This window comes from Nanorana parkeri, unplaced genomic scaffold (genome assembly GCF_000935625.1).
Source record: "Nanorana parkeri isolate BGI_ZX_2015 unplaced genomic scaffold, ASM93562v1 scaffold128, whole genome shotgun sequence".
Lineage (NCBI taxonomy): Eukaryota > Metazoa > Chordata > Amphibia > Anura > Dicroglossidae > Nanorana > Nanorana parkeri.
Genome location: NW_017306396.1, coordinates 661,183 through 679,928, shown reverse-complemented (window position 1 = coordinate 679,928; position 18,746 = coordinate 661,183). Strand labels below are relative to the sequence as shown.

The 18,746-nt window shown below is 39.6% G+C and overlaps 1 protein-coding gene across 2 annotated transcripts in view; it reads right to left on the bottom strand.

Moving 5' to 3' along the window:
* The window catches only part of FRMD4A (FERM domain containing 4A), a 246,056-nt gene that overhangs the window by 60,972 nt on the left and 166,338 nt on the right, over positions 1 to 18,746 (bottom strand). For both annotated transcript variants that reach the window (XM_018553740.1, XM_018553741.1), the window contains exons 8-9: positions 1,136 to 1,219; positions 703 to 768 (exon numbers count right to left, since the gene is read on the bottom strand). In XM_018553740.1, coding sequence (XP_018409242.1) covers positions 703 to 768; positions 1,136 to 1,219 — 150 coding nt within the window. The remainder of the gene's footprint in view (positions 1 to 702; positions 769 to 1,135; positions 1,220 to 18,746) is intronic.

Here is an 18,746-nt window from a genome sequence, read left to right as displayed (position 1 = left end):
TTCTATTTGAGCTGGTATTCTATTACTGGAGCCTGTAGGCAAACAATCTTTGGTGCCCAAAGCAACACTGCCCTACTAGGATCACCTCATCGAACATTCCTTGTTACGCTGGTCTAAACCTGTCTTAGAATATAAGGACAATGTGTCACTAAACTTATATGAGATGCAGGGCTGTCCCTAGGTAAATTGCCACCTAAACCATATTGTTCCTGGGAGGTGGGGGTGCTGTCAGGGAATGGTCAGTGGTGAGGAGGGTGAGACGTGCACGGCTGATTTGTTTAACAAGGGTGTGGGACGGTGGCGGACGCTGTACCGTGCTGTCAGCGGCTCTGTCTGGCATCCTGCCCAACTAGTTATTATTATTACATAGTATTTATATAGCGCAAACAGTTTGCGCAGCGCAACTAGTTGGGCTAGTGAGTGTCCCCGCTCACCTCCTGGCAACCGGTGACGTCAGTGAGCTGGGCGGCAACACACAGAGCATCACAGGTTGCTAAGAGCTCTTAACAACCTTGGACACTGCCTCATTATATGGTCAGTCCTGATGAGAAAACCGTATATCCACCAATGATGGGAAAATGTGTGGCTGATACGTAAACAGGAAACAGGTGCCTTCTTGCCTCTACCTACTGTGCCTAATCGTAAATGAAGCCATGTGTACATGATGTAAACAACTGCTGTTATTGGTAACAGAGAACTTACTTTACAATAGCTTGTCCTCTGGTCTGCCCATTTAGCTTCTTGTAATATTCTGTAACTCTCTCCTCACTGAAAAATAATACAAGGATGGAATCAATGGTTATTTGCTGTACACACACATGCAAGTCAGTTATTTTATACCTATACAAAATGAATGAAATAAACAACCCAAATCTATAGTTTCATATTTGTTTTTAATAAACTTTCCATATAGGACAGCTGTAATTAAGTGCACAACTACAATATTACACAATACATTGCAATTACTGTTTTTTTAAAAATGCATTTGAGTTAATGTATGTGTATGTTAGATGTAACAATGTGAAATGGAATACTTTTTAATGTATCAGAAATTCAGCACTCATAAATTAAAGCCAGAAAACCAAGACAGTGTAATTAGACAAGTGAACATTAATAAGTGACATAGTATTATTACCAGTATGCAAGGGAAGGGTGCTCCTTCAGGGCCTGAGTTGAAAGTCCTGGCAGCTTCTTTAAATCTAATCTTGTAAGTTCATCACTGATAAGTAGAGAAATGAAAAAGAGAATAAGTAATTCAAATACATCTCTCCTTTTTTAAACAAGGTTTAGACAAGTTGAATTCCCATTAGAGAGATTCACCAATCTATTTGTACTGGTGACCACTGTCACTAAAACAGAAAGTGAGGGGAAACCCAGTACAGGAGGTAAGAGGAAATGTACTAACACCTATTTTGGGTACAACTGTCTAAGAAGGGAATTCCCCTCACTTTTGAAGAAATATTCCCAATGGTACACAGACGGCCAAAAGAAGAGAAAAAAAACAGATGATTTAACTTCCCTAAAAAAAAACCAGGTTTTGGCTATACATACACATTAATAAGAAAGTCTTTATGCTAACCTGTACAGTTGCTACATACCTACACAGTCATTAATATGACATATTTTCTGACTATAACCTTCTTGCTCAGTACAGAAGGATAGCCTATGACAGTACCTCGTCATTTACCATGTTTTGCAGATAGTACAATGAAGCAAGTGGCAGATGTTCAAATGATCACACAGAAGCAAGGAATTGCCTATTTGACACACAATCAATAACTCGTAATTCCAACCCAAACTTTTTTGTTTCTTATTTGGTTTTGTTATAGTCTTCCTCCATCTTGGGATGATTTTCCCAACTTTCTCTCAATTGTCTATCTAAGCCTGTCTGTTAAGGGATGTCACTGGAACAGGAAATGTGGGGTCACTTTCCCAAGTTTTCAAAGTTTGACAGCAATAAAACTTCCATGAGTACGTTAATGATGTATGGCCTTTCCTGGCACCATCATTGGAGCCCACAGAAATTGTAAACAGATAAACTTTGTTATAGCTGTTAACTAACTAGGTTCAGGTGCCTCCCCTGTCTTAACAGTCTTGGTGATTGGTTACTCAGATACTCAGTGATGCCAAGTGCAAGGGGTTGGGGGGACTTTGTCTCCTTTCCAATACCCAGGAAGTTGGGGTTTTTGTGCAGGCTCGGGCTCCAGAATGGGGGGAAAATAATCATAAGAAGTGCTCTCTAAGGGGCACCTTAATGTACGTTCCTGTCACACTACAGGGTCACTGTCAGTTTTTGTATTGCTGTTGGTGTTCACCCTCACCTCTTGTCCTGGTGGCAAGGGGTAACATGGACAGGTATTGATGGAAAAGCTCTGTCAAGGACAAAGACAGCAACAACAGCATATTTACTTAGTAGAGTGATGGAACTAGAACATTTGCCAGGTTTTATTGCTTTCTGCGTCTTCCTGGCTAGGTGACACAAATGCCTTCTTATTTTTTAGCTTTATTTCACTAGAGCCAGAAGTGAGAGGAAATCTTTCTAATTAGTAAAAATACAGTAATAAAACTGGATACAACTTCTGACTCTCATCCATTCTATTTAAAAGTGAAACAAAACCCAGATGGAATTTATTTCTGGGTGTATCTTTTTTCTCATGCAAAGTTATCGCCTACACAAATCTGAGTCAATCATATTATGCATGTGTTTGCATGTGTCTGTGTGTGGTCAACAGTCTCCAGCCTCAGTCATTTTACCATTTCCTACATAATTGCTAGAATGAATATTAGTCAGTCCACAAAGTGTCTGTATCTGCTGAATGGTACTGGTTTAAGTCACAGAAAACCTTTAACATGTACAACATAAGATGGACAGTGCCTGCACAACAGCAAACAGGACAAGAACTACTAACCACTAAAAAGACACACGTATTAAACTAGGTAGTTTAACAACTGAATCAAAATCTATCTATCTATCTATCTATCTATCTATCTATCTATCTATCTATCTATCTATCTATCTATCTATCTATCTATATGCACAGGCATGCGGCTTGATCTAAGTCTGGAAGAGTTGTATTAAGTTTCGGAAAGCTACCCACAATGCTTTTTGAGCTGAAGTATGTAAACTGTAGCAGACTTGTGATTGCTTTGGCAAGGAAGGGATTAACATTTCTACATGTGAAGTCAGCCACTGTACAGCCAGGTTCAGTGCAATGGGAATTCCACCACATGTGCTTTGCAGCATGCCTAAAACTGCTGAGTAAGTGTGAATGTCCTTAGTAACGTGCATGAACCATTTTTCAAACCCATTAGAGAAGCCAGAAATAACACAGAGATCATAAATCCGCAAACCAATAAATGCTCTGTTTAACAGAGTGTGTGATTTCCAACACACTGCTTGCAGTGGGAGTTCTCCTTTTGTTACTTTTGTATATCACACAGAGGCCCACTACCAGCTAAAGCAAAAAAGCTATGAGCATAAATCAGTAAGGATGAGAAAAAAATGAAAACAAAAGACAGCTTTGTATTGTCTCAGCCATGTTCTCTGTGGCTTAAAGAAGCCAGGCCCCTTTTTACCATCTCTATTGTCTCCTTATAAAAGTAGCCCTGTTTTTAGAGAACTGATATTAAAGGATCATACTTCAGCTATTCTATGTCTCTGCTACACATAATAAAACATGAAATATACTGGTTTCCCAAGTTTATTGATGCTTTTCACTGGAAGACCTAGAGAACCTGTTTGACTTGTATTGTGGCTGAACCTGGTTTCTTTTGATGGTTTCTATCTGCTATGTCTCAGTACACAACTAATTTCTCTCTTCAACTTTTTCATCCATGAAGCCCCTTCAAAACAGAATGAGCACAAGAGAAGAAGTAGCTTATGGGGCTTAGTGGCTCAATATATGAAAAACCTAATTTCAGTGCCAGTGTTCAATCTTTATAACCCGGAACAATTTATATGACTTTCTATCTTTAGGTTGACTTTTATATGATCTCCTTTAATTCTGCTATTTATATTGCTTTTTAAGCTTTAACAGTCTACCCTATTTTGACTTCTGCCTTTAACTTTCAAGGAGACCAGTGTTTAAATCTCCCAGCTCTGCCTGTGCTGCCGCCATTTTTATCTCATTTGGCTTTAGGTATCAGAAATGAATGGAGCATTCAGCTGGAGGACTGATTGCCTTGCCAAAGTAAATGTAAGTGATAAAGTAATAGACAAAAAAGAGAGAGAGAGGAGGTAAGAATTCTATCAGGCAGATCAGTTTTCTGAAGCTCTAGACCTTTCCAATCATCTTCCTAACATTTACTCATTACAGGGAAGTTGGGGTTATAGTATACGTATTGGCTAGGTTGGATTTCCACCACTGGAGCCTCTAGACACAACCTTGGGTGCCCAATACTATACACCTCTGCTGAGATCACACTTATTACACATTCCTCACCATCTCGTTATACTGGCTCTAATCTGGCCTACTTCTGTGCCTCTGCAGATTATAGGCACAGGTCTGCTTCTCTGACAAACTATATTTACATAAAACTGGTTTTGTCTTTTCCTTCATGTCACTTTAAATGAAGAAATAATAGTTAAGTTTTAAGAATGGCTGTAGCTTGAGGAAACATTTTCTATATAAATCCATGATGGTGCAATTTGCAATGGTGATATCAAAGCCAAAGTGTATATTATGAGTTGCTGACAGGACTATTGTGCCTAATGGTAAATGGTAAATCTGGCCCTGAGTATTGATTCAACCAGTGTACACAAAAGCTCATACATGTGGTCTATACTGAGGCTGTTTTCGTGCACTTTGTCATTCATGTCAGTATATGCACATACTGCCTTAATGTGGTCAGAGGGCAAAGAGAGTTCTATCATGCAGCTGGATTCCTCTATACTAGAAGAGAGTGAGCACCGACCACAATGGAGTTATAAACAAATGTTTGCACTGAATAACCATAGATCATTGCTTGGCCATTCAGACGTTCTATTTTAATAAAGGAAGGCTAATATAACTGCTTGTGTGATCCTTCAGTAAGCATGGTGTATGCATGAATTTTAAGTTTAATTGGAAATGTAGACCTAGAAGAGAGACTGGCATTGATTCACTCATTAGCAGTACTCAAAGTATCTTGTATTAATACGGCACCCTACTAACTTTCAGGTGTAAGCACCCTCTTAGACATCTATGCAGCTCCTGTCAAATGCATACCGTATGTAGGGTTTCTTTATGGAAACAAGTGAGCTGTGTACTTTCTCTCCTTGTAAATCCCTTTAAATTGCTCACATGCGGACATCTCTTTCATCCCTCAACCCTCACCTCCCGCTTCACAATCTCTTGTATTGTTTTCCAGGTCTGTGAGGCCAATGAGTGGAATCTGTTTAGACAGTTTATAGACTGTTTCTTACGCTAATGGCGTGACTGCAACAATAACCTTGGTTATTGAATAGATGTTTTAATAAGCCAGTTTAAGATTTATGAAAACAGACCCTCTTTAGTCTGCATGCAGACTTACATGTACATGAACTGACTGAACACATGCTACTATACATAGATACAAACATCCATAAAAAAATGTCTAAATGAATGCAGTATTCAAACATAAGTCTTTGGACACAATCAAAGCATGCATTCATAAAGGTTGGTAAAAACTAGAGAAATACTTGGGAAACAGAAAATGAGCTGTAAAACGGTCGCCCCAAACTTTCAGAGGTGTAAGATGAACAATGTTGCTGTTTACTAAAATAACTATGTATATTCACAAGAATGGCAGGGTACCTAGTATGGTTATAGTAGCATTGCACTAAAGAAATATTCTTCAAGAGTTCTCTCATACATATCAGAGCTGTGTGCAGACACCAGTCTGTACAATTTACTGTGTATGATTAGTTCAGAAGGGGAAGTTTTTATGGTAGGGACCAATTTTGTGTTTTATAGAAACTCACTCTGTATGTGGTTTTGTTGATTTCGAGTCTTGACTTAAACTGGCCATTCACTGCAAGAATTTTGGCCGATTCACAGGAATGGCAACAGTCGACAACCCTGCCAGCTCGACAAGTTGATTACTCAGTGAATTTATGTTAAAATTTTAGGCCAAACAGTCATTTCTGCAAATCAGCTGCAGTCACTGTTTGCGTATTCTGAGAGAGGCAGGTGCCGGCTGTCAGAATACAATAGCTTGATGGAGGGAATTTTTCCATCCATTGAGGAATCTATAGGACTTCTTTCGTTCAGGCCGCAGGCTGCATAAAATAAATCTATAAGTGTTTGGCCAACTTTACTTTACCATCAAAGCACTATCAGTGTCACATGACATTTATTTGCCCCAAGGCATTATAGCAATACTTAGGACAGCAGTGCATTGGTTACTGTAGATGTATATTAAAAGTGGTAATTTTTACCCAGCACATTGGTAACCAATGGATGTGGGCAGTAAATACTGTATCCAGGCTACCACAAATAGAATACATTCCATTGTGAAATGGCAAAGAGAAATGTTTGAGTAATCTAACTAAAGAAATAATTAAGCACATACCAATTTACTTGCCCCGTTTTAAATATCTAGTTCTTTGCTCAAAAAGCAATGTTGAAATGTAGTCATTGGGGTTCATACATGTGACTGCCAATACATATACAATAACCCTATTTTCAAAATCGTTATTGTGATTTTAGAGATCTGTGTAATGTTTTAGCATGTTTGCTAAGGTGGCAAGCATACAGGACATAGTGGCTTAAAGGAGAACTACTGGGGGAGTAAAATGTACTCTTCCCAAAAGCTTGAGCCGGTGTGTGACACTGCAGTTGTCACTCACTGGCTCTATAGCTCAAAAACTGAGCGATCACAAACCAAGGATGGCTCAGCTCATGGCTTCTCCCTGCAGGGAGCAGTGACTGAATCCCTGCAAAGATTCCACCTCCCCTCCCTCTGTTTCTCCAGTGCTCATTGAAGGGACAGACAGGGAAGGGGCAGACACAGCTGGCTCTAGCTCTAAAGAGGCAGAGCCAGCTGTCAATCAGGCAGCCAGGTGGATCCTTACAATATTTTCAGGATGTTTCCCGGCTGCAGCGTGTGTCTGCAATGTCAGCATATAGAAGGTAGTAGCCAGCTAGATGCTGACTTTGGGTCACAGGAGTATATTAGTAAATATACTCCTGTGACCCAAGAGAGAAGTAAAGCCAAGAAAAGGTTTGGCTATACGGTAGTTCTTTGTGAAACAAGGTTTAAAGGAACAAGCTCTGATGGTAACAGTTTTTCCCCTGGCTTGTGCCACAAGCTAGTTCTAGGGCTGAGAAGGTGAGTGTATTTACAGACATTTCATTACTCTGGAACTAGTGTGTGCTGCATTAGTCAGCAAGTGGTGGCTTCCATCACAGCTCATCTACATAGGCGTCTTGCTTCAAAGGAACTTTAACACATTCAGCTTATAAAAGATAGTCTAAAGTACATGTATAGCTGAAATTTTTCTTTTTAGTTTTAGATAGAGTGGGGTTAAAATCTATATTAGATTGTTTTTTACTGTCTTTGTCCCATGGGGAGATATCCCTTCACTTCCTGTACTGAGGATGCAACAGGAAGTGAGAAGAATTCCCTACAAAGTGATAAAAATTCATCACACAGACAGTTGTCAGGAGAAATAGTGTTCTCATTGTTAGTTTTACCCTCATCTCTTTTTCTGGTGAAAAATGTAAAATTCTGGATGTTCCATTAATTTCTGTAATACTGATAATGGTTCCATGACAAAGAGAGGGGATGAATATCGTCAGTAAAATCAAACATAGAGAAATTGACAGGGATTCTAAGCCTTCCCTAATCTATTCCAAACTAAAAAAAAAATTTTTTTGACTATATATACTGTACATTTTAATACTGTATACACCAAGCAAATAAATCCTATGACAGACTGTCACACAAAGCTGTCTTACTTTTGTGACAACATGAAATTGTGAACATGTTCCGCTGTGGAATTTGTAACCACAATGACAAGTGCATATTGCATCTTGATATGAAGCCCAGCCTGGGCAAACACCATACATACTCTAAAGCCATTGTCTTTAACAGTAAGAAAATATGATGGACTAGCTATACATACCTATTTCTATGACTTTTCAAAGAATGGTATGCTTTTCTTTGTCGGATAATCCACAAGGTGAAATGTATATAAGATATACAGAGCACAGAAGCAAGAGGTTTCCTGCTAGGTAATCTCTGTAGTCAGGTTTGGACATGTACCTTAAACAAGTCCATTGTATTTACTGATTCTTTCTGAAACTGTGCGTGACAGTCAAAGTGGTATTTTAAGTTTAAATCAAGCCTATGCTTATCAGAATTCTCACTGCCTGCTGCCCATGACTTGGCAGATAAAATCACACCATTCAATAAGTCACTTGGTCTTTTTCCATGCTGCACACTGCATTTTGGCCTGCAAACCTAGTTAGTACAATTTATTTAAAGCCTATCTCCGGGTAAAAAACACTTGCAGTTGGGCTACCACCAGAGTGAAAGGATTAACTCAGGGATAGGCAACCTCGGCACTCCAGCTGTTGTGGAACTACAAGTCTTACGAAGCATTGCAAGACTCTGACAGCCACAGGCATGACTTCCAGAGGTATTGGCTTGGTGGGATTTGTAGTTTCATAACAGCTGGAGTGCCAAGGTTGCCTACCCCTGGGTTGACTGCTTGTTTATGTCTAGGCGACCACTGTAAAGCACTTTTACTTAATTCCTGCTCTGGCTGGTTTTAGCACTGGCACCCTCAGCTTCTTCCCTTTTCTGCCCGTAGCCTTGCATAATACATAAGCATGCCCAAAGATAGACCAAAACTTGGAGTGTGGGTGGGACAAGGTTAGTGATAACTGCAAGGGTAGTGCGCATCAAGTAAAAGTCACTATACCGCTAGACATGAACGAGCAGTGAACCCCTGCAGTGTAGGGGTAGCCGCACTGAAAGGGGATTTTGTTTTTTACCCAGATATGGACTTTAATTGCAACATTGTAACTTTGTAGTGTGGGGGCGGCTTTGTGATTTGTGCCAGACATTTGTGAACACAGCCAAGAATTACACGGACACTTTAGGATTAACATGATTGTGAAATCACTGAGCCAGCATCTAAGTTCAGGAAGTAGATGCTGTCCCTGGATGATGACTGAACAAAGATGGCTCTGTCTTTTTGTAGACAAAACCAGATGAAGGCATTGTCTCATTGCGAGTTCTGTGATTTCTGAGGTAACATATTACTTAGCATGCATGCATGTAAAGAAGAAGTCTGGGTAAATGAAAAAGTGGGGCTATCCCTGCACTGCAAGGGTTAAGTGCTTGTTTTGTCTGTATTACTTAGCTGATCTTTGGGTGAGGAAAGTCCCTTGGTGTCCTCACGTCTAATGCAGGTCAGTGAACTTGCAAAAAACATCATGACGTCAGCAGTCCTTAGACTGCTGGAGCCCAGGGGAGGAGGCTGTGTAGACCGGTCTAGCAGCCCAAAGGGAGATGGCGGGACCGAGGATCATGTGAGTAATACAGCTCTACTTGAGCCCCTATTGACAAAATAAGCACTTAACCCTTGCAGTGCAGGGGTAGCCCCACTGCAAGGCTATGTTTTTGTTTGCCCGGAGGTCTTCTTTAACAAGAAAAAATAGAACTGATGCTATGTCCACTTTAACAGTACTCATATATGCTTTCTTACCAACTTGGTGCATTAAGTGTCTTGAATTGACCTGTACCATCAGGCATCTATGAAGAACATTGTACTAATAGACCCTAATAGACCCTAAAAGTGCCCTTGGAACATAAAAAACTATAATGGGGACTGTGAGGAGAATGCTCAAAGTACTCACTCCTTGGGCTATGCTTTCTTGTCTCACATCTCTTTCAGTTTTCTTGTTATGGACTACAAATTAAATAAAGAGCCTGGATTCAGGCAGCTGTCATATGTTTGAACTATGTTCTGTTGGTAATGGCAATGCTGTCCTAAACAACTGTCATTAAATGACTGTGATGGCGCCTCCTATTACATAGTTACATAGTTACATAGTATTTGAGGTTGATAGAGAGTCCTTAAAAATGAGAAAAGTACCATGGTCATTTAAGAACCACCCTTGGCATTACATTTGACATACCGTACTTCCCTTAGAGCTTGATCTCAGAAGCAGTTTGAAAGTGTTACTCGTTAAAAAAAATGAATCCAATCTACAATGGAGTTTGTTCTGTTCTGCGAACTTTGGATCAGTGACTCAGGAGGGACTGAAGCCAGTGGATCAGTGTAATAGACAGGCAACTATTATTTTTCAGAAAGAGCTCAGCAGTGACAGTTCCCTTATTTCTCTGATGACAGACTTACTTTAACATTTCTGCTACAACATATTTATTTCATAGCCATCTTTTTCGGGGATTTTGCTGGTGTTTCCTACATTAATATAAGAAGTGAGACTAAAATGTCAACTGAAGAAATGCGTTCCTAGATGTCGTAGGTTCTGTGAATTATACATGTAAATGAACAACTGACAGCTGCTATCCATTGTTCTAGTACATCTATGTCAGCTGCTACGAGGACTCACTCCCTCATACAAGCTTCCGCTGTCTGATGACTTTACCCATTTCCCTGCATGATGTGAGCATAAACAATCACTGTATTGTTAAAATTTCACATATGCTATTCGGGAAATGCACTAGAAGTTAAATGTTGAGCTATATATAGCCTAACATAGTCTTGATGAGGGTAAAAAGATTGGACTGTGGCATTTTGTCATTGCAAGGGACTACCGTATTTCAATCTGCCCAGATCCTTTTACTAAGCATACATTTACTGGACTTATTGACAAAATGACTAATAAACTTTATGTAATTATAAGCTCTGCAGGAACTAGTTAGCAATGTTCTGTACATTAATATACATGACAAATAGAGGTAAACCTGCCTGAGTAGCAATGCAGAACATACGGTATCAGGGGTGCAGAAATTAATGTTATTCAGGAGCCAGTGTGTCCAATAAAGAAGTCAGCAGAAAATTGTTAGGCGCCAGTAACATTGACAACTAGAAAAAAAATCAAAAGTTGGGCGCCAGCTGTAAATCTTAAGGAGCCATGGTACCTGGCTCCTAGGATTCACCCTGCCCTGCGATATAGTAAAGCGCAAAATATGTATTTTTGTTTATACCAAGGGTCACTTTAATTTAATTCTCCTGATTTATAATAATGTAAAGCAGTATTTGTATATGAACTATACCAAAATTAGATAAAAAGATAAATGTGCAATTTAATTTAAAATGCTATACCGAACACATTGGTCCTGTTGATATGGCTACGTATGAATAACACCTGTTAAGGGGCCAATGTATAAATCTTCGGCCCAGTGTAAAGGTGGGTGAATGCCATTCGCACAGCACTACCACCACTAGATGGAGCTTCCTATGGAAGCTCCTCAGGAATTTCCTATGCTCCTCAGCTCCATCCAGTGATGGCATTACCACCACTGGATGGGGCCCAGGAGATTAGGAAATTTCTATACTGTAATGCTGTATGAACACCATTTACCCAGTTTTACATTGGGTGAAAGATTTATACATTGGCCCCTTAATCTTGTTTAACTGAGATACCTGTGCATTTTCCGAATGCAGAGGGCAGAAGTTACACAAGTTAAGCTTTACTAATCCACCGTAATAAAACTGATCACTTCAGTTTTTGGCCCAAAAGAATGGCTAGGAAAGCAGATAACAAATAATGTATATAACATTGGAACATGTTTATTTTATGGTTATACATTATACATAGGTTGCAAAATTCATTGGATCTACACAAGAAAAAAACACTCAAGAAAAGGATTTGTTTTAGTTTATAACCCAAACAACCCTTGTGTTAATATAACTTGAGCGTAGCACTTAATGGCACATGCTCTGGGCTAATCTTTGCTATGTAAACAAGTATCTGGAATGTCTCACATTTAAGCTTTTCCTCTACCAAATTAGAATGCAGAAAATCTCTGCAGTTGTTGCCGCACTTGCTTGCCGGTGAAGGACACAGACACAAGCTGCAGTACAGAAACTACTGAGGTCTGTATTACAGGCATTATATAATGTAGTTTCAGTTAGCACATACTGGATTTTGAGTTATTTTTGCAGTATGTACCTTTTTTGACGTGACTTACATTTTAACATTCTTGCTGCATATTTTATTGTTATTGTAACAAATATAGATCTAGTTAGATTATGCACCAGATGCAGAGTATATGAGCTATTGCAATCATTCTGCTTGACAACTGTTGAAATAAGAAATCAGCCACACAGGACAGACGTGTGAGAAGGAGCAGCACAGCCCATGTGTAGCACTACAAAGCAGGAAGCAGAGCCTCAGTATGTAATGGACAAAAATGGTTATATATTTTATATAAAAAGAAGGCTTTTAAGATTGGTAAGATTACTTTTATCAATCTGATCTCTTTTATATGTATAACTTATATCAGGGCTCAAAATTTCAACTCGGCTGCTCGCATTTGGCGAGTGGAAATGCAGTGCAGGCGAGTGGAAATTCCTGTCAGGCTTGCTCCTGCTGGTCAGGCTTGCTCCTGCTGGTTTGTCTCCCTTGCTTTCGGCCAGAGCTCTTCAGTGAGCTCCGTGTCGAAAACTAAGTGATTAGTAAGGTCTGCAGACCTTACTAATCACACTAGATCACCAGGGATCTGCCTGCTTGCCTTCTCCCTGCAGGAAGACAAGCAGGTGAGGGGGCTTCCTTGTATTATTTTACATTGTGAGGGCAGGGAACAAGGGGAGGGGATTATGTTATGTGTGGGGGGCAGGGAACAGGGGGGATTAATATGTTAAATGTGTGGGGGGCAGGGAACAGGGGGGTGCTAAGGTGTTAGCCTTGTTGGCAGGGAAGGGATCACCACCAAAATTATTTCCAGCATACTGGACTCCTCAGGAGAAAGTCCTGTAGCAACTTTTAAAACCTTTATGGAATTATCTCTAGACCTATACTCATTCTCCTGATCAGGGCACTATTTGATGACGTTTGGCACCATACATCTACCTTGACTCTCGGGGAAGATGAAAAGCTCCCTTAGAGGTGCCGCTTACACAGCAATGCAATTCCCTCACTCCCTGCCAAAAAACCCTGGTCTGGACAGCCTGCAGTTGGATTGGTATAAGAAACACAGTGAGTTTCTAGCTCTCCACTTACTCTGGGTCTATCTGGTGGCATATGTCTAAGGAACTCTGCTCTATGAATGAAACATTTATAGTATTAAAAGCCAAACTGGGAATTTAATTAATGAATTGCATTATTGAATTACTTTTGGTCTGTAATACAGAGAATGTGTTTTGGTCGTTTGTTTCTAATTTGGACTAAACTCCTGTATATGGACCTTTTGGCCAGAATCCATACAAACAAAAATGTATTTGGAGCTTTCCTCCAGGAGCACCCACTAGGGAAGCTCGTTATTTCCATTTTGGCAATGGAGCCAATGCTTCCTTGCTTTGGTCTTCCCTTTTGGGTATCCAGTGTGGATCTCTCTATGCTGATGATGCAGTGGTGGACTTGGATGGATCTTCTAAATCCTTTAATGCACTAACAAACATTGGTGATCATTTTGCCTATGTCTTGGGCTTCATGGTAAACTGAGAGAAGTTTACTGCTTTTACTATCGGCCCCCCTAAATCCTACTCCTTTCTGGTAAATTCCAAACTTCAGGCAATAGATAGTTTTAAATGTTTGCGTATGGTGGTAGTTGCAAATTTCTATGTTGCATGATATTTCCACAACCGTTAATCAAATATATATAAAAAATACACTAACATGAATTTTAGTGCTCACAAACACAATATAATTTACAGGTTTTTTTTGTGCAAAAGAAAAGATGGGGTTGTGTTTGAATAAGTAGATAAAAGTATATCAAGTCTCACAACTGTGTGCACCTGTGAAACGTCAGAATATTACTGTACCCAAAATGATCAATAGGCAACTGTTCAAAAGCCTTTACAGTTTGTCAGTTTAGAGTTATCCATAAATGAGGGACCTAGAATGTTTTCACTCCAGAGTGAGTAGTGATATACAAAATGTGAGATGCAATCATTGTTTGCATACACATGTGCTCCCTGCGCTCTCACTGGTATTTGTATGTGTGTGTGCAGAGTGACAGGGGTGCTTTTGCATTTTTTTTGTTTTTTTTATTTGATTTCAAAATGTAAAATACTTTTCTTTATTTCCACTTACCTTTATTGCTATCACAAGTGGTAAAATAGTCCCCCATATGATAGCACTGGGCAGGTGACAGGCATTCTTCATGTTAACATGAGGGGTCTATTAGACCCCCTAATGTCTCCCTTGCCCTCTACTCTAGCCAATCAAGCCCAGATTGTTAGTCCTGTAAAAGTGATTGGGTTTCTATACAGCTGCCCAGATTACTTTTATGAAATCACCCTCAGCCTGTTGCTAAAAATAGAAACATGCTGATTGCTGTTGCTGCTGAAGCACATTACTAATTGACCACAGAGGTTTTCTAGTTAATACCTCTCAAGTTTCAGACATGGAAAAGATTTACACTTTAAGCACTAAAAAGATTTAAACTGAAGACATGTCCATCTTTTTACTTTTTTTATTATTTTATATAGCACAGAAAGACCAAATTCCTCCATGTTTGTGGAATCACCAGAAACAACAATATACTAATATTGGGTGGACATTAAGAACAGTGAGAAAACAGTTGCTCTTTAGTAGTCCTTTCATCTATAGATCAGCAGAATCAAATACAGTGATACCTTGGTTTACGAGCATAATTCGTTCCAGAAGCATGCTTGTAATCCAAAGCGCTTGTATATCAAAGCGAATTTCCCCATAGGAAATAATGGAAATTCAGATGATTCGTTCCACAACCCAAAAATATTCATATAAAAATGATCACAATACTGTAATATAAACCTGTACAAAATATAAAGAAAACTAAACCAATTACAGGTACCTTCGTGGCTGGTGAGAGGGGGACAAGAGAGGAGGATTATTGTGTAGGACGACTTTCACTATCACTAATGGAATCACTGCTATCTCTTGACTCAATGGAATCTTTTTCATTTCGTGAAACCTTAACAAGGAATCTATCCAATGTGACATGCATTGTCGTTAAACAGACTCATCGCTCGCACTGCTACAGCCTTGTTCGGGTGGTGCTTTTCTACAAAATTTTGCTCTTCTTGCAAGACATTGCTTGTATATCAAAGCAAAATTTTTCAGAAATGTTTGCTTGTCTTGCAAAACACTCTCAAACCAAGTTACTTGTAAACCAAGGTATTACTGTAAGAGAAAACTAGGATGCAAAGAGGGACAGAGAGATTTAAGTTCAAAAGACGGTCAAACATAAGTTATTCAACATACAGGAAAACGTTACATTTGATAACAGGCCATTTGATGCATACAAGAGTTCAGTATCTTCTGGAAATGTACGTTGTATAGGGCAATCACCACTAACATTGCCTAAACTCGTTACATTACTTAAAATATCGGCTAGTTACAGTAGTTGTCAGCCTAAACCAGTGACTTATTAGTGGTTTTATTAGTTGCCAAAATTACTGCGCAAGCACAATATTTCATTTCAATGCACTAGCTGCAGCTAGAATGAGTACAAACTGCAGGTTTACATACATGTAAACAGTGTGTCCACTTTGTGTATGCTATTGCTTCTCTAGAGGACCACTGTGTAATCTATTTTTACTAGATCTTATTTCAGCAAGCAATTAATTCAGCAAATTAGGTATCTCCACTGCCTATTAAACAAAGTCACAGCTTTCCTTAAAAGGCTTTTGTGTGCCTGCTTATGGGAAACATAAAAATCCCCCACCCCATATGGCATGAGATGTAACAGAAAGATTAAAGCCATATTATGTTTCCTGGCCTGCTGCGCTGATTTTCTTAACCCTTCACAGGCGGAAAACAAAAACCTAATTGCTAAGTAAGGTAACAAAGCAATAATGAATGCTGCCCAGCCAAATCACATTAATTAAATTATTTACCACGTTTTCACAGCAATGCTCTTGTGTGGTAAAGTGTGAGGTTATGATATTACACATTATAGGTATTTTACTACTGTGTGTTGGTTTACTTTCTTTTCTAGTTTTACGTTAATCCTCTGTTATTAGAAATACTAAGAAAATAAGATACTAATACTGAACTCATCAAACTAACTGAAGGCAGAGAGAATTGGTAGGTTTAGTCTGGCCATGGCAATGCTGGCGATTAGATGTTCCAAAGTATTAGTAAATAGTAAATCCGTGAAGGTTGAAAATGGAAAAATATGACAACATATACTATTTTGATAGTGTGAATGAAATTAGGTCAAGTTAGCTTTCAGTATGCTATTCTGGCACATTTTTCTGTATATTAACAGTCACCTGTTACAGTGAAGCTTATTTAGGTGTGCCAGCTTGAATACATATGTAGAAGAAGTAGTAACTCGCACACCTAGGTCCAATGCATCAATCCATTCTTTAATGATGTCAGATACACATGGCATCACAAGTACAAAGCAACGGTTCGGAACCTAGCATGGTCCCTTCATCAGGCAAGAAGCACAGTCACTGTGCTTCTTGCCTAATGAAGGGACCATGCTAGGTTCTGAAACATTGCATTCGGAACCTAGCATGGTCCCTTCATCAGGCAAGAAGCACACTGACTGTGCTTCTTGCCTACTGAAGGGACCATGCTAGGTACATTGCTTTGTACTTGTGATCCCATCCCATGTGGCGGCGTAAAGATGCAGACTGGGAGGGGGGCCTCTTTAAGACGATCACACCTCTCAGCGCTCCCTCTCTCTCCTCCTGGCCGCTGCAGCTTCAGAGTGGCCGGGAGGAGAGAGAGGGAGTGCTATATACATACTACACAGCAATAAAGTATTAAAATGAACTAGGGTCAGACTAATCCAGCACGTTATTAATCTGAGTTGCCCCACTCATTATGCCGGTCGCTTGCGGCCATATTGAGATGTGGGAGCAGAGGGGATGTGGGGGACAGTGGTAGCAGAGGGGAGATGTGGGAGTAGAGGGGATGTGGGGGACAATGGTAGCAGAGGGGAGATGTGGGAGTTGAGGGGGTTTGGGGGACAGTGGGACCAGAGGGGAGATGTGGGAGTAGAGGGGATATGGGGACAGTGGTGGAAGAAGAGAGATGTGGAAACCGAGGGGATGTGGGGGAGAGTGGTAGCAGAAGGGACATACGGGAGCAGAGAGGATGTGGGGGAGAGTGGGAACTCAACTGCCCTGCTGAAACCCTCTACATATGCCCCTGGTGAGACCCTCCACATCATTGTTGTGTAATGAATTGCTGGGAATTGCCCTCTATAACTAATGTACTCGGTCTAGAAAAAATGGTATCGGTAGATCTCTTCTCCCGTCCACGCCCGTACCACCTTCGCCTGTGTAGGCAAAAATCCTTGCACCGACCCTGACTGCCACTATATGCTAGTGTCCATTATGCAACCTGTGGGTTAATGATCATATATGCTTATTATGTCCAGGGCTGGAATTCCTCCATTGGAGCCTGTAGGTACATTACCTTCAGGGCAGAACACAAAACTCCTATGTTCTTTCTTTCTTTGTCAACTTAGTGTATTGTGATACTGTATAAATAAGTTTATATGAGGTGAATGACTTTCTTTGAATTATAGGAAAAAATGGGGTTGCCAATATCTATAGAGGGTTTAACTACCTTTTTTACTTTTCCCCAATAGGCACAGATCTACTGTGTGTAATAGTGAATCTGCTCTTAATTATAACCATATCTTATTATAAGGAGCTTCATTTCTTAGTATCAAAAATATTTTACTTACAATATTAAGCTTATTAGAAAAGCACACCAATACATTAAATTGCTCTCAAAGCATAAGGGCTATCCACTAATATTATCAATGGTTAAAAAGTATTTCTGGAAAGTAACATAGACTGGCGCTTAATGTGTCCTTAAAGCATCTACTATGGCTGCTATTTATCACAGTCCATGAAAGGAGCAGCTTTTGCAATTTCATTTTTATAAATGGGAGATCTCCTTGGCATTAGCATGAAATATGATCGCATGACAATAAAAGGGAAACTTAAGGTCGGACCCCATAGATTTTCTTTTAAGAAAGCAGGAAATAGGACTTGTGGATGGGTTTTCTATTCAAATCGTTACCAGCTGGGTATCCCTCAGCCCTGTCTTTCCAAGGACTTGTAAGAAATGAAAAGGTTAAATGATGAAAAAAAAACCTCTGCAACATATGATATTCCTGAGCTCCCCCTAAATACTGCAGTTCACATGTGGGAGAAACAACAGATCCCTCTAAATAAGCCATGATTGAAAACAGGCAAGATTGGTTATTATGCAGAAGGCATCTGATGATAATTATATATTATTATACACAATTTAGAAATGTTTGCTGTACTGTTTACTTTCCAGCTATATACTACAGTCTCATCCACACACAAGCATAGCTGGAAAGATATGTATTTGCTTGAAACCACTAGTTTGCATAACTAATAATTTAAATCTAGACTTAAGATATACATTATGATCTAAAGTTTTGTGAGAAATCTAACAAGATTTGAAAACTGCATTGCAGTAAAGATCAAGCACTACCATATTCTTTTCAGTGGAACCCAGGCCTGTGGGACATCCAATATCTCCAAAAGTCCCTAGGAATAACCAAATCTGACCAATTCCTAGCAGCGTGTCACCATTCTTCTATTACATTTCTGCACTGGAAGGAAAGCTCCTGAAACCGTTACATTATATATATATATA